Consider the following 16385-nt stretch of genomic DNA (forward strand, 5'->3'; position numbering starts at 1 on the left):
TTATGGGGATGAGTGAAGAAGAAAGGAAGGTACAGAAAAAGACATTGAGTCAATGACAGCTGCTGCTGATGACAATGCATTGAAAGCAAAGATCCATAGGAAAAGTTCCTTTATCATGACATCAAAATAATCTGAGGAAAAGTGTAATGGACAAAATAGCTGAACTTGGAGCTCTGAAAAACAGCCTGATGACAAGCTACAAGAACTGAAAAATTCACTCTAAAATATTTTGGACTTTCTAAATAGTGTAAACAGAGTAAAATGAACTTTGTTCAGTGACTACATTATTCTCATGCCCACATGTAGGATGTTTAATACTAATGTGAAAGATATCAATGATCATACAATTGGCTTCTTGTTTTATTTCATTTTTTTAAAAAAATTTGCAAGAAATGTTCATTGTATGGAGTAATAGTAAGTATCAACTTGTGTTTACATAGTTTCATTTATGTATCCTTTAAAATTAATGTAATACTGCACCTTGAAAACGTATTTGAACCTTGAAAAACTTGAAAATTTTGAATGAAATATGCTACTAATCCTGATTAAATGAACAACTTCAGGTTTCATTATTGTGTTTGTTTCCTACTGTAAGTAGTGCATGTGACCTCAAAATCAAGATACAACAAGATAGACAAAATGCTGTTTGCAAATTTGAATGAGTATTTTGGGCTTAAACGACAAATTGACAAAGATTTTAATGAAATTCAGAAGAGTGCTAAAGCTGCTAGAATTCATACTTATGATGGAACAGTAGCCAAGTGAAAGAAATTGTGTGATGCCTGGATTAATGTTTGCAATAAGACCTTTCCTTCAGTTGACAAAATTAAATCTGACTCTAATAGTCAAACAAGAGCTACATGTCAGTGGTATAAAGAATTTGGGAAAAATTAAACTCGATGACAACATCTGGACATTTAGCCACTTCAGGTATGCGCGATACCCTTATGGGCACTTCAACATTTGCTGGCAGGACTACTATTTTTACCAAAATAGTAGTCCTGGACCCCTGGTTTTAAAATCCTAGCAAGACCTCTTACTGTCATCATTGCTATCATCAGCCAGTGAAATCATTATCTGGAGATACAACTTGTCCACCATTTTGAGTTTTTTTTTAGATAGTACTTATTGTGTACCGAGATGTGTAAACAGTTTCTTACCTGAAAAAACAACTTGAGTTACAACAAGCAGTACATGATCTCTACTGGCAGTGAGACTATGCTGTGACAAGCTCTTATAACACAATAATCCACTTCACACCTTTATCACCAATGGTACCAAGAGCTGAGATTTCCTCATTTCTCATAAACCTGCTTCACCAGACCATCTAATTTTCTACAACAGCATCTTTCAATTACTGTAGCATCATTTATTTTCGAGGGTCTAATATTTCATGGTTTTGAGGAAACAAAGTTTTCTTTGGCACTTAAATTCATGGATTTGTTTGTCAAAGCTTGCATATTCATAGGTTTTTAATTTTGTACATTAACCGCAACAAAAAACCCAGATAATGAACACAAAAGAACAATTTTTTGAGGAAGACAAGTGAGTTACTTCAAGGGTTAAAACAGTACTACCACCTATACAAGTACAAACTCCTGCCTAGATACATTAGTTACTTGTAGTTAGCATGAAATGGAGCTGATGTTGCCAATACCACTTGGCTACTAATTGGTTACACTGGTCAACAGTGAAATCATTACTGACTTGAAAAGGCCCTAATCTGTAGTATTTTGGTGTGCTGAACACGAATATAACCATGAAAAATTTGTATTGGCTCTCGTTTTGAAGATATTCATATACCTCATTTTCTATGTTTCACTGTGTAAATTTCTCCAGTAGGACTGCAGCAACATCCGGAATAATGATGTAACATTGCATAATACCATCATGCTCACATCATCCACAGTTGATTGCATCATTTTCTGATGCAATGCAATACTAATGCCATGCGGCTGCTGAAGTAAGTTGACGTCAGCAGTGTACTATACATGTGTAGGCCTATTATACTAATGCCAGGCGGCTGCTGAAGCTGACGTAAGCAGTGTACTATATAAAGCCCAATCAGATAGGTTCAGCATTTAAAATATTTTAGACGTTGTGCGAGACAGTTCAAGCTACTGTTACATAAAACTTATTATTTTATCCATTTACGTACAATAAAGAACAGTAATGCCTCGAAAGTGTGTTAAGACCGCGGACAATTTTTGCTATATTTGTGGGGAAGTGACATTTGCCAACCAGAAGAAAAGTATCAATTCTCAAGTGAAGAAGGCATATCATCTTTACTTCGGATGCAAGGTTGGTGACCAAGACAAGCCTTGGGCTCCGCATATATGCTGTGCTACATGTACAACACAGCTTTCACAGTGGTTGAATTGCAAAAGGTCATCAATGCCGTTTGCAGTCCCAATGGTGTGGAGAGAGCCAAGCAACCACCTAAATGACTGTTACTTCTGCTTGGTTCCTCCTCTTTCCGGCGGAATAACGAAGCGAAAGAAGTCGAGAATAGTCTACCCAAACATTCCGTCTGCATTGAGACCAGTTCCACATGGTGAGGGACTTCCTATTCCAGAACCTCCAGCAGAATATTCTCTTGATTCATCTGACGAAGACAAAGGTGAGTCGACCTGTTCTTCTCCTGGTCCATCAGCATGCAGTGATCCAGATTTTCACTGTGGTGCATCATCAACCCCACACAGAATAACACAGGAAGAACTAAATGACCTGATTCGTGATTTGGACTTATCAAAGAACAAGGCAGAATTGCTAGGATCAAGACTCCAACAATGGAATCTTCTAGAAGAAGATGTCACAATTACTGCATATCGAAAGCGCCACCAGCAATTGGAGCCTTTCTTCAGAAAGGAAAGTAATCTGATATTCTGTTCCGATATTGAGGGCCTCATGAATGCTTTAAAAATCACTCATGACCCACAAGAATGGAGACTATTTGTGGACTCTTCGAAACTGAGTCTCAAGGCTGTGCTTTTGCACAATGGAAACATTCTTCCATCTATTCCAGTAGCGTATGCTGTCCACATGAAAGAGACATACGATAACTTAAGGCAGCTACTGAATTCCATTGAGTATAACAAGTACAGCTGGCACCTCTGTGGTGATTTGAAGGTAGTTGCCCTTTTAATGGGACTGCAGCAAGGATATACAAAATACATGTGTTTCTTATGCGAGTGGGATAGCCGAGCAAGGGAAATGCACTACATGAGGAAGGAATTGACTCACAGGCAGAATGTAGCCATTGGAGAGAAGAATATCCAACACCCAGCTCTGGTTGAGGCTCAGAAAATCTTGCTACCACCCCTTCGCATCAAACTAGGTTTGATGAAGAACTTCGTGAAAGCCATTGACCGGACTTTGCCAGCATTCCGATACCTGCATGAAAAATTCCCTCGACTCAGCGAAGCAAAGATTAAAGAGGGAGTTTTTGTGGGTCCTCAGATTCGAGAGCTTTTCAAAGATGACCGGTTCAACAACTTGCTGGAAGGTGACGCGAAACAAGCATGGAATGCTTTTCGCCTAGTTTCTACAAACTTCCTCGGAAATGTTAGGGCAGAAAACTATAAGGAACTAGTAGAAGACATGTTGATGAAGTATAAGAAACTTGGCTGCAATATGTCTCTAAAGATTCACTTCCTTCATTCCCATTTGGATTTCTTTCCTAGCAACTGTGGTATTGTTAGTGATGAACACGGCGAACGTTTTCATCAAGATATCGCAACAGTGGAACAAAGATACCAGGGAAAATGGTCCACTACAATGCTGGCTGACTACTGCTGGACACTCCTCAGAGATGCTCCCGAACAGCTGTACAAGAGACAGGCGAAGAAATCTAAGATGTAGTCAATGACTTGATTTTTTATAGGTAGGCTATTACAGTTGACCTTTTACTATTGGAATGCATTTCGTTATGTAAACATTAATTTCTTGCAGATTACAAAAAAACTAGAGCCAATTTTGCAATTTGACTGTCATATTCGTGTTCAGCACATAAAAATTGATAAGAATTGACTAATTTTATTTCAGTAACATGACTTTTGTAAAAATTTGTTGTCCAGTGATTATTAAAGTACATGTGTATGGTTTCTTCATTAAAACACCGTCCATAAAGTTGCTTAATCAGTTACTTTCTAACATCCCAGGCATTAACAAGTTTGACTTTGACTATATTTAAAATCAGCGTTAATCACCATTGGGTTGGACAAAGCCATCATTTTGCATGTAAACCAAATGTGTGACCAGCATCCCCTTGCTCAATGCAATTAGCAGGCAACGTCAACATTTGATGTGTTCAGAGCCCATCAAAGTGTGAAGATACCAACTAAATTTTTTGAGCCTGCCTCATGTACAAATTAAACACAACCAAAAGACTTTATTTAAACACCTTTACTTAAACACCACGAGTGAAGTCAATTGATGCTGAATGGATAGTTTTGGCTGATGCAAAAATGTGAGAATGATCTGACCTAATTAATCATGGCTATGAGAATACTGGGCCTTTGTAATTGACAATTTAAGAATAAATTTCCTGACAAACATTTGTGTCAGCCAACTCAGTTGACTTGATATTGATTTAGAGGTTTTGTCCAAAAATCTCAGAAGTGTGAGCTTCAATACTGTACTGTAATTAGCATATATACATAAATAAATGAGATGTGCTTTAAGTTTTTTGACAGTTTCACTTAAATTAAGAATCCGTTGGAATGATTACTGTATACCACATAGATACATGTACATTGAAAGGATATAACATGCTTTAAAGTTACTTTGGACTGGTCTGGTGGCATCTGCCTTGGATGCAGGAGATTATGGGTTCATACCCTGGCTGAGTCATGCCAAAGAATTGCTGAAAGAATGGTACAGTAGAACCTGTCTTGAAAGACCACCCCTTCTTCCACAAATTGGTCTCTCAAAACAGGTGGTCTCTCATGACAGGTAATAATACTAGATAACCAATAAATCTGTGCAACAAGACCTGGTCTCTCAAGACAGGTGGTCTTTCATAGCAGTGGTCTCACAAGACAGTTTTTACTGTACAAGCAGCTGCCTCGCTTGGCACTCAGCATTAAGTGGTCAATGTTAGGACTGGTCAGCCTGTTCTTAGGATAGTCTGATTGGGTGGGACATGATGATGCATGTCTGCAGCTTGATGTCCTAGTGCTAGACTTCACTATAAACTGTCACACTGCAGACATTGTAGCAATATGAATGTACATTTTTTAGAGCTAGGTTAAAAATCCAAAACTTACACAGTTACTTTGCTTTCGTGATTCATGGCAACATTGAAATTAATGAAACCTTTTACTCTGATGAAAATTAGTGATACTGTAGTAGTTAGAGTTTCAAAGGTCATGCATGCAAATAAATTCTAGTCATTAAATTTCCATTGTATTCAACTTTCATGCGGGTATTGTGATATACATTTCTGAGCACTATAAATAAAACAAGCGCACAAACTGTTAATTCTTTATCTTCGAATATGGTGGAGGAGTGCTTAGTGGGTTTGTTCATTATTAGCTCATATTTCAGCACAACGTTTTAGAAATTGGCTTGAATTCCACAATCACACATCCTAAAGTTAAAAACCTTGTATACTGGCCAGTTTTCACTGAACCTCACCTATGTGCGTTTCCTGAATTAACCCATTCTTAAAGAGAAGCCAATCCCACAACCGAGATTTTTTTAAAGTTTTCTTCAATTTTAGGCTGTTTTATCCAGTTTGAAAATATGTGCATACAGTTGAGTTTTACTGGTATATCTGTTACTGTTGATTGGATGTTTCTTTGGACAGGAAGCCACAGGTGACACACAGGGTCAATCAGAAGAGTGCAAGAAATGAAGATGCTGATGATGATGAGGAGGAAGAGGAGGTTGAATTGAGCAGTGGATTGGAAGAAGGCGAGGTTCATATAGTCAAAAGAAATGGGAAAGATGAGGATCAAACCGATGAAGATATTGAAGTGATTCCAGATTTGCCAGAAGGTATATTACATTATTGTACTTAGTATAGTTCGCTGATATGCTGGTGGTATTCCGACACTTGTATTAAACTCGTGAGGTGTAAAAAAAAAAAACCAAAAAAACTTATTATCACAGGCACTACATGCCCCATTTTTGTCATTTAGATTTTATCCATAAAGAACTCTTAGCAGGTGGTTACACATGATTGGTCAATTGGTTAAGTGTACCCTGGGCCTGCCTACACCTGTTATGTTCAGGTTGTTTTTTTTTTGGGGACCCAATAAGGAGAGTCTGTGACTCTTCATTTTTAGCTCACCTGGATTGCATGCAAAGAGAGATTATGTATAATCCTGTGAAGTTGTCCCAGATGCATTGAGTGTTAGGAATCTGCCAACAGTTGTCATGTTATTTTAAAATTCTTCGACCAGTTTTAACCAAATTTGACAGAATATTATGGCTTTAATGAAGCCACTACACCATTAACTAAAGCTTCCATTATTACGACTAGTTCCATCAAGAGACTGACACTCTACTGTCAGAAAGATTTTCAAGGTAAGACCCTTTCGTCTTTTTAACTGCAGAGTATTGACTCCATCTCCGTGAGGCTGCATCGTTTTCCAAATGTATCAATGTGTACACAGTTTGCATTAACCAAAACTCTGCTGTTTAATTGAAATAATTAGAAATTCAGACCTTCCCCCCTCACCCATCAACCTGATTAGGACAGCGTTAATCAAACTTACAACATTCACATATCCCTTTAAGTACATCAGTCTTGTCAGTGTACCCCTTCTCCCAGTGACTGTAGTGTTATTTAGTGTGAATTTTAGTAATTTATTTCAGCTGCATACCCCCTAAAACCCTTTCATGTGTGTCATGTCTTGGGAAACACTGCATTAGGTTTACTGAACACTTGACTGCTATTAAAATGTTTCTGCCATACCTCACTTAATTTGTAAATGTTTCATTTACTGTGCACCTATTACCTCACACAACTCTCCCCTGTTATTAACCTAATTCCAGATATAGACCCCATATCCCAAGTCAAAGCAATGTAAAACAATATGGGTTGAAAGAAAACAAGGTGAAACGTAGTCTTCATTTCCTATTCAAAACACTATTCTGGAGAAAATTTTTTTTTGTTGGTGCCTGCTTTTACATGGGTCTGTATATTGTAATATTAATCATAATGTGGTTTGGTACTGAATACAGCGTTATTGGATGCCAGCTTAAGTTTTGTAACATGGTAGAACAGTATTCTGAAAGGAGACAGTTTTGTAAGATGTGTCTTTGTTGAATATATTCATCACTTTCAGTAAAACCTGGTTAGTTACCTACTATTACATATATAGATATGATAAAATCTTCAGAAGTGGTACATGACTTAACTGCCTGGACATGTGCTTGGGATGTTTTTGTATGATGTACAATGACTAACAAACTATGCAATAGTTTACAAGTTTGAAATCGCATTTCATTAAAATGTTACTAATCAACTGTTCTATTAACAAACAAGTATAATAGTAGATACCATAATTTAAAGAATTTTTTATTAGCAGTGAAATTGAAAATGCAAAACTTGTTCCAAATATTCAATTCTTAGAGATCAAATCCTATACACACTCCATTTTGCTCTTATGATTGAAACAATGTTGTTTGGTAACCCTATGTTAACTGCAGAAGACAGCACCCAGATATTTCAAGCTGTGCAAAATTATACTAGGATGTTAAAGAGATTTAATTAATTGACTGAACTCACAACCATTTGAATTGCACTCCGTTAGTTTTATTCATTGTTATGCTTTGTATGTAGTGTATGCATATTTTCTGTAAAACCTTTGGTGCTGGCATCAAGATCTTTGATGTTATATTTCTTGTTGGGGAGACGGTGCTAATAAGCTTATGGTTTCTACTGAATCCACCAAATCATTTTTGTAATTGCATTTGACAGTTTTTCAAATAAATACAGTTTAAACTAAATGACCCTGATGTATAACAATGTTATATGTTGTCTAAACAGTTTATTTGCTAGAAATGCCACATTCAAATTGTAAACCATAGATACATATTTAAAAAATGAAATTAATGTTAAAATCCTACTAAACAGTTATCTGAAGAAACGAATGATTTAATAGAACAGAATTGTTCATGTACGAGTTACGGCCTTTTACACTTACAAGCTTTGCAGTCTTGCATTTATGATCTTATTGATCAACAAGATTTTCAAATTAGACTGTGGTAGTCATTTTTGATGTCAGATCAGCAATATTTGTATAGACCCCATATCATTACGACTTTCCATTTAAAAGTAGAACTTAAGAAGCAATAACAGGTGGTAGCCATACTGGATTGTCCAATACGAACATTTGCACTTAGTACCAACTGTACATCATAAAACCTGTTGAAAATCCAACATTTATGTAATTTTCCATCAAGGATGAGTAGTGAAAAGATTTTCAGGATAGCTGCAGTGATCGGCATACATTTTATTAAAGACCAACTAGATGTCATAAAGGCTGTTCCATCTAAACATACATAGTACGCAGGGAAGGCAGTTTTTAAAAAATATGTCAGGGTACTTTGATTTCAAAGACTTCATAATAACATGATAAAATTCTAAATTGCATCAAAGGGTGAGTACCCCACATTTAAAGTGCCTTCCCTGGGTCCCAGGTATGTTTTACTGGAACAGTCCTAAAGTCTTCTGAAAATTCCATGCTTATTTGCCTTTCTATTCATGAAGTGCAGCAATAAACCGATTTTCCAAATTTCTGTTTTGGTGGCCATCTTGGAAGTTTAATCAGCATCATTTTCTTTTAGGTCAACCTGACTATTTTAAGCCTTCAAGTGAAAATCTCATGTTGATATGACCATCCTTTCAGGAGGAGTCGCAAAAACTAGATTTTCAACATGGCTGCTGTGATAGCCATATGGGATCTTTTTAAGATCAACTAGATCTTGGGATAAACGTGTGTAAAGTTTCACTATGGTTGTGATCCACAAAAGGTCATCATGCTAATACCAAGTCATTTAACAGAAGAAAATGATGCACACGTTGAAAACAAGGGTAGGTGGTTGGGTTGCATAAAATAAAGTGGGCACAAAAGTATGTACTTCATTTGCACAGCTGCCACAGTGAATCAGTTCATATTAAATGAGAAATACAATGAAAACAGGTTGCATATATAATATTTTCAGAGAAGCATGCAGTGGTTCAGAAAATAGTGGCAAAATTACATAAGGAAAGATGGATCACATTTATGATTCATTTATTATGCACTTGTTCATTGCAGGGTCAGTAAACTGTCTTTAAATTTCCTACTGATAGAATTTCTCTGCTGCAAATCAGAAAGCTTTATTGTTGTTGTTTTTTTTTGTGTATAAGACTGATTGATTTTCAGCTGCGTTTTAATCTTTGGATGATCAACTTTTGAAGACCTAAATCTTGAGCCAATTGTATTTAACACTGGACTTGATCCTATCCTGTGCTTCATGCTTCTCTTTGACATTAAAAACGTTATGTTCCTGTATACCATTATCTGTTGTAAATACCCACTAATTAATACTTTGAAATTATTTCTTTGGCTGACTACAGCAAGGATAATTTTTTATTAGCAATGGGTTGTTTTAATTGGGAACAGACAACATTATTCACTGGTCATCTGACTGAATGGCAATTGTCTTGTAACAGTGCCAAGCCACATGCTAGTGTTGGTGGCCTTTTCGTTTTGTTAATGTTTTATAAATCATCCCATGATTTGAACATCTAGCTGTGAGATTGACTTAAGTGCATACTAATTGATTTATAAATTTAGGTGAGAATCATTTATCAGCCACTACATTGTTTGGAACTTGATTGTGTATGCAGGTTAATGAGCAAACATATGGCAGCTATGTTTTGAGCAACAACTGCACCTAGAATTAATTGTAGACAAACAGAGGAAATGTAAGGCCTTGATAGTTCATGGATCAATAATAATAAGATTAACACTTATGAGCTGACATCTTTCAAAAGTCAATTAAGATCCGAGTGCAGTGATTGACTGTTGACACATTTGAAATGAACATTCACATACAGAAATATTTAATAACTTTATTCATATCAGCAATGATACAATCATAAGATATTTTTTCTTCAAGAAGACAACACATCTTGCTAAATGATTAAATCAAACTTTTGTTTATTTTGGCACAAAACTTAAAGAAATTGGTGAAATTATTGTAAAATGTTGGGCACCTCCCACAGTTGTGTGACATTTAATTTCATGCACCGTCTCTTTCCTAAAATGATTTTGAATTTTTACTTATTATGTTCATTCTTTAAGAAAAACAAAATTTCATGTATACAAATTATATTTAAAATATTGGGAGCCATGCCATGATTGTGTAATATTCAGATTTATGTTATTTCAATATGCTTATTGAGGGATGTTCTGTGACCAGTAAAGCTTAAAAAGTTACATTATTTTGTTTAAACTACTTCTCAAAAACTACTGAACAGAATTTGATTAAATCTGTATATAAAGGCAGAGGCCTTTCCTTTAGCTCAACTCGTGGTCCAGAACAGAATTTGATTAAATCTGTATATAAAGGCAGAGGCCTTTCCTATAGCTCAACTCATGGTTCAGAAGAGCTTGTGTGATAACCTGTTGGCACAAGCTTATTATTGCTACTCCTCTTAAACTACTTGGATAATTGCCACGAAACTTTAGTACTGATCTAACATTCAGTGTGGCCACCAAAGCAGCCATCTTAAAAATCTTGTTATAGCATCACCTATTTTGGGAGCGACCCACAGTTGTAATTATAAATCAGTTATATGTAATTGCTGATCACTAAGTCAATGTCACAGTTGGGTCAGGAAGAATGTCATATTGACAGGGTTTTTCAAGATTTCTTTCGATGTTTACTAGGTGATTTTGCCGACACAGTGGCCATATAGAAAAAAAATCTTGCAAAACAATTTAATTCAGAGTTGTTTATTTTTATTCATTTTATTTGTTTTTTTAGGCACTGTTATAGTCAACCCAGAACCGGTGGATGATCGACCTAAAAACTCGGGTGCTCGAAAGCAAAGAGGAACTGCCTTCAACAATGATTCAGGTTGTACAATACAGACTAAGTTAAAAATATTTTTGCATAAATCCTTTAATACGTGTTTAAGTACTCCAAGGACTGCTAAACAATACATTCCTATTAATCCAAACATTTTCGCTTCAATGAAGTTTTGTATATACATTTATTTTTGTATATTCACATGTTATTTTCATGATTTGCCATTGGGCAAGGTGTACATCAAGTATCTCGGATGTAATTATGGGAATATAATCTTTGCCAGTTTAAATAACATGTTGAATTAGCATAAAATATTTGCTTGCAAAAAAATAATGAACAGCAATATATATACAATGTCATAGGATTAGGCGGGTAATTTTTGTTTTTCTAATGTGAATTTAGTTTCTGAGCAATAACTCGTACACTGTCTACACTTACCAAAATTTTTGAAAGTTTATGCTTGAAGTAAGGAACAAACAACCCTATAAACTTTGGGATCAAAATCTCAAATGCCAGAAATACTGACTGATAGAATAAAAGTTTCTGCAGAGAAGTTCAAGATCACCAATATATACATTATTAAATTGTGGATGGCTTGCATTTGGAGCAGTGAAGCCAAAGCTCACATTCAATGTGACTGAAAGAAAAATTTATAGTTTTTATGCAGTACCCAGAGTTGTACACTATCTACAGATAGAATGTTTGAGGATGACTTGCTCTTGGGGTGAAGAAAACCCATCATTGTTTGGTCAGACACCAGGGTCTGTTCCTGAAAGATGACAGATGTTTTCTGTACAATAACATAGTTCTTTGTCAAATACTTGGACCAAAGTTTGTGTATAGCTTTCATTTGGGTTAGGAGGAATGATATCAATTTGGGGGTTGCAAGGTCATGCACAGGTACATTCTCTGAAAGAAAAAAATGTTTTCCACACCATAACTTGGCTTCTTCTTTGTGGTTGTGTAACTTCATGGATAGCATGTACCTGGATTATAGAACAACTCTATTGATTTTTAGGTCATTTGGTCAAACTTCAAGGTGGTTCTGACTGAAAGTAGGAAAATTAGTTTCCACACAATAAAATATTTCTTTATCACATACACGGACCAGAGTTTGTGAATTGCTTGCACTGGGTACAAGGACGAAGTCTAATGATTTGGGGATCAAGGAGGTCCAAGTCACTGCAGTTGATAATAGAAACGTGATGTTGGTACAATGACATTAGTTCTACTTCACTGACCTGGACCAAACTTGGTGGCTGCCTTACATTTTGGGTAGGGAAGAAACCGGTTAAATCAGAAGGTTAAAAGGTCAGTTATCAAGGTCACTGGCTGAAAGAAGGAAAGTAGTTTCAGCACAAATTCTGGTTATCTATATAAAAGACTAATTAAACATGGGAAAGGCATATAATTTGCAATTTACTGTGCAATTGTTTGCATTTAGCTCACTTTCGTAACGAGTGTATTTTTCGAGAGCCATAGCATCAGACTCGCAATTATGGGTCATAGGTTAATAAAACACATTGGTCAGCCACCTCTGTTCTTGTGAAAGGCACACAGCTTCTATTTCTTCAGCATGATTCAGCCAGATTGTGCTGAAAATGTTGTTGGAATCCAAACAAAGGCATTATGGAGGTTGCTGCTCTCACAGGAAAAAAAAGGCTACAGTGAACTTGGACTTTGCTAGGTATTTGGAATGTGCCTTGATGGAGCAGGTCACACGTAAACATTCTGTGGAATTGTTATGCATTTTGACACTCTTTTACTTTACAGTCTCAAAGAGCTTTCTAGCACGGGTCACCTGTACTGCCTGTGGGAAGCAGGTAAATCCCCACATCTATGGAGCAGCAAGAAGACACCCACATGTCAGAGCCCTCATCTGCAAGGTTAGAAGAATTCAATTTTTAACTTGTGTCACTTAGGCTTTGAAGTTTACACATTTACTTTGATATAATATACTGAGGTATAAACATACACCCAGATCTGCTGTCACATAATTTGTCAGCATTGACCAATCTCTGCCAAGTCATTTTGTGGCAGCTAATATGGTTCTATGCAGAGTACATGTTATAAAGGTCAGTATGGTTGTATCATACCTGCATCCTTTATGCATTATCTTTTATGTATCTCTCAGTGTTGGCTGTTTTCAACCTCTTCATGTGCACATTGAATATAGTTTTACTCTTTAAGAGAAAATAATAAACAAAAAGATTTGTCCAAGATTTGAAGAGGAATACCTATGCTAGTATTAAAAGCTCCATCTAATAGATGGATGAAATCTGAACTTCATCTTAACTCATTGAGCCCCAGCACTGTTATCAATATCTCTGCTGCTATGCCCCAGAAGCACTAAGCTGTGTCTAGCTGCTTGTGCCCCAGAGTTTTTACCTGTTCGAAATTTTTTGAAAACATCGTGCACATGCATTCACTTTTACCTTAATTTCTCTTCTTATATCCAATTAAAATCCACAAAATCTTCACCAAATATTCCAAATGAATTTGTCTACACAGTGAAGTATTTTTTTTCCTATTTGTCCAAGTCTTTCACAACTTATTTATACACTGTTTACAAAATTATGTGCAACGTTTATCTGCAAGAACTCTTATCATCATTGCTGTCAGCATCCTCATCTTCTGACGATTCAGTCTCAGAAACGTCTATGTCCGAATCTAAACCTTGCATAATACCCAGCTGCCAAACATATCTTTCCTCAGCTTGCTCATTACTTTCGAGAAACTCCTCATCAAAAATCACTCTTACGTCCGCCATCACTTATGATTTTTCATGAACAGAACACGTGTAGTGTAACTGCTCTCAAACAGTAACCCTTGGCTTCTGTTCAATTCAAATTTCCACAAATGAAAGTAAAATCATTTCTGATTGGTTTAATAGTTGTTTAGTTCTTGGATAAAAAACATTTGTAAACAAACCATGACTACAGACGGGATCAGCCAATGAAGGCAGAAACCAGATCTCGCTTACAGACGGGATCGGGGCCAAATCAGTTAAAAACATGCCTGCAGCTCAACCTGGGAATTAGATAAAGTTGTCCAAAGGTTATCTTCCAGACAAATCTCTGTCACCTAATGTAAAGATAGGAGCCAGTTTTGTAGTTTGTTCATAATAAAATGCCTTTAGAATTAATTCAGAATCTAACACAATTTGGCTTTTTTTCATGTTATAGAAAGATCTGGTACTTTGATGTATTTAATATTGAGAAAGCAGTGTTCTAGCTAGAAAGAACTCAATGTTTGTCCCACCTCAACCACAAATTGTCAACCCCTCTGCCTGATTCTGTTCCTTTAATGTGCCTCTCTGCCTTCATTGAATGCAAAATTAAAACACTGAAAAATCATTTACCATATATATAGCTCACTAGATATAATGGTTGTTTTAATTGTTTCTCAAACTGGAATAACTTAATTGAATCCAAACCACATTCTAATCAGATTAGTTCGATGTCTCATTGCTGTGTTCTCATCTGAGCAGAACTATAACATCAGAGGCATTACTGCAATTGGTCTTTCTTTGAGCATCTATCTCATTAAAGCTCACTAAGCCTAAACATGGCTAAGCATGCACTTGAGGCCACATTAAATAATGAGTATTGGAGCCTAAATATTTGGAATATACTGTACATGCCTGCTTATAAGTCTAGTCAAGCTGCAGACAACAAAGATCCTGATCTGCAATAGCATAATGTGCTTGCAGATTAGGGCCTTTTTTTGCCCTGTTTTGCTGATTACCCCATAGGGCTTTTCAGTTAAAACATGCATGGGACCCAGGATAGGCACTTTTAAAGTGGGGTACACACCCATAGATTCAATTTAGAATTATCATTTTAAAATGAACTCTGTGAAATCAAAGTACCCTGGAATATAAATTTTTTAAAAACTGCCATCCTTGGGTACCATGTATGTTTAAAATGGAACAGCTATAACAAACTGCACAGACCCAGATCTACCTGCAGATCTGGGTCTGTGCAGTTTGCATTTGGACTCCTTTGATAAGAGAGTATATAATATACACCAGATTTTTTTAAATTAAAAAACCAATAAAATTTGAAACCTTACCTTTTGACAGAAGTTGTTTGAGGGATTTACACCATTGGTACAATCAAGTGGAAAGCTGTCAACTTTCACAATTGGAACATAATTTGAAAAAACCCAGTAAGAAATCTGGCAGAAACTTTGGAAAGTAAATTACCAGAAGTACCTGCAATGGCACATTGTTTATCGACTTGTATCATTACTTTTTTTCTTCAATTTAAAAAACAAATGTTCTGAAAAGCAATGCCCAGTGTGTGTGATTTCACTAAGGAGAAACCTCATCTTAGTTTTTTTAAAAACACGATATGAGTTTAACCAATTGCCAGTCAGTATATATTAATGTACTATAATATTTTGTAACATCTAATTTTTTACACATTAATCCACAGAGATTGGCTTTTCTGTTGTCCTCTGAATTTTCATACTTTTTACTTGTTGGTACTTTAGAAACATGTCAGTTATATTTAAACTTTAATGCTATCCACACTAAAGGAGGGTGCTTTAATTTAATGGTGTTATTCCACAACAAAATTGAGATGAGTAGTTGACCTTGAATATTTTGTCCTTCATGCAGGCAAGGGTTGGTGGTGGGTAGCCGATTCAGAAGTTGGAATTTCACCTGGATTCATAGAACATGTATCAGTGGAAGCCTACCGTTACGTGTATCTTTAAATCTGTGGTTGAGAAAGAGAGAGAGCGAGATGGTGATTATATTTAGTATGCTATTTGATGCAGATGATACTTGACAATTGAAAGTTCTGAATCCAGGATTCTTCCCCTAGGGTGGGTTTTGGTGGGGAGCAAAGTTACAAAACCAAAGTGTGGACATTTTTTAATGCTTCCATCTCTGATTTTCATTTTGTTTTACAGAAATGCTACAAATTCTATAAGAGTGGTGAGATAACAAAGGATAAAGATGGACTGGATGAGCAGTGTCGATGGTGTGGTGAGGGAGGAAAGCTGTTTGGTTGTGACTATTGTCATAATGTTTTCTGTAAGGCCTGTATTCAGCGCAACTTTGGGCGCGGAGAACTGAGCAATGTGGATGTGGGTAAGTTGAAATTTTTTTGTATTTAATGTTGTGTATATCCAGTACAAATTTGTCTCACATTTTGTATTTGTAAAGTCATTCACGAAAAAGCTTTGTTCAGATTCTCACAAATTCATACAACAAGTTAGCACAATTTACATTTCAGAAGCTAAAAACATTTAATATTCAGAATACATGTTGTTAGATGGATAGTGGTATTTGCTTTGTAATAATACAGAGAGAGAAAACTCAGATGTTGAATTTATTGTTC

At 36.0% G+C, this 16385-nt stretch overlaps 1 protein-coding gene across 2 annotated transcripts in view; it reads left to right on the plus strand.

Annotated features, from left to right (window-relative positions):
• The window catches only part of LOC149798359 (uncharacterized), a 120286-nt gene that overhangs the window by 8234 nt on the left and 95667 nt on the right, over window positions 1–16385 (plus strand). For both annotated transcript variants that reach the window (XM_089963500.1, XM_089963501.1), the window contains exons 3-6: window positions 5810–6000; window positions 10990–11082; window positions 12808–12920; window positions 15955–16135. In XM_089963500.1, the coding sequence (XP_089819626.1) occupies window positions 5810–6000; window positions 10990–11082; window positions 12808–12920; window positions 15955–16135 (578 nt within the window). The remainder of the gene's footprint in view (window positions 1–5809; window positions 6001–10989; window positions 11083–12807; window positions 12921–15954; window positions 16136–16385) is intronic.

Source organism: Sinohyriopsis cumingii, chromosome 6 (genome assembly GCF_028554795.1).
Source record: "Sinohyriopsis cumingii isolate HCF-2022 chromosome 6, ASM2855479v2, whole genome shotgun sequence".
NCBI classification, from domain to species: Eukaryota; Metazoa; Mollusca; class Bivalvia; order Unionida; family Unionidae; genus Sinohyriopsis; species Sinohyriopsis cumingii.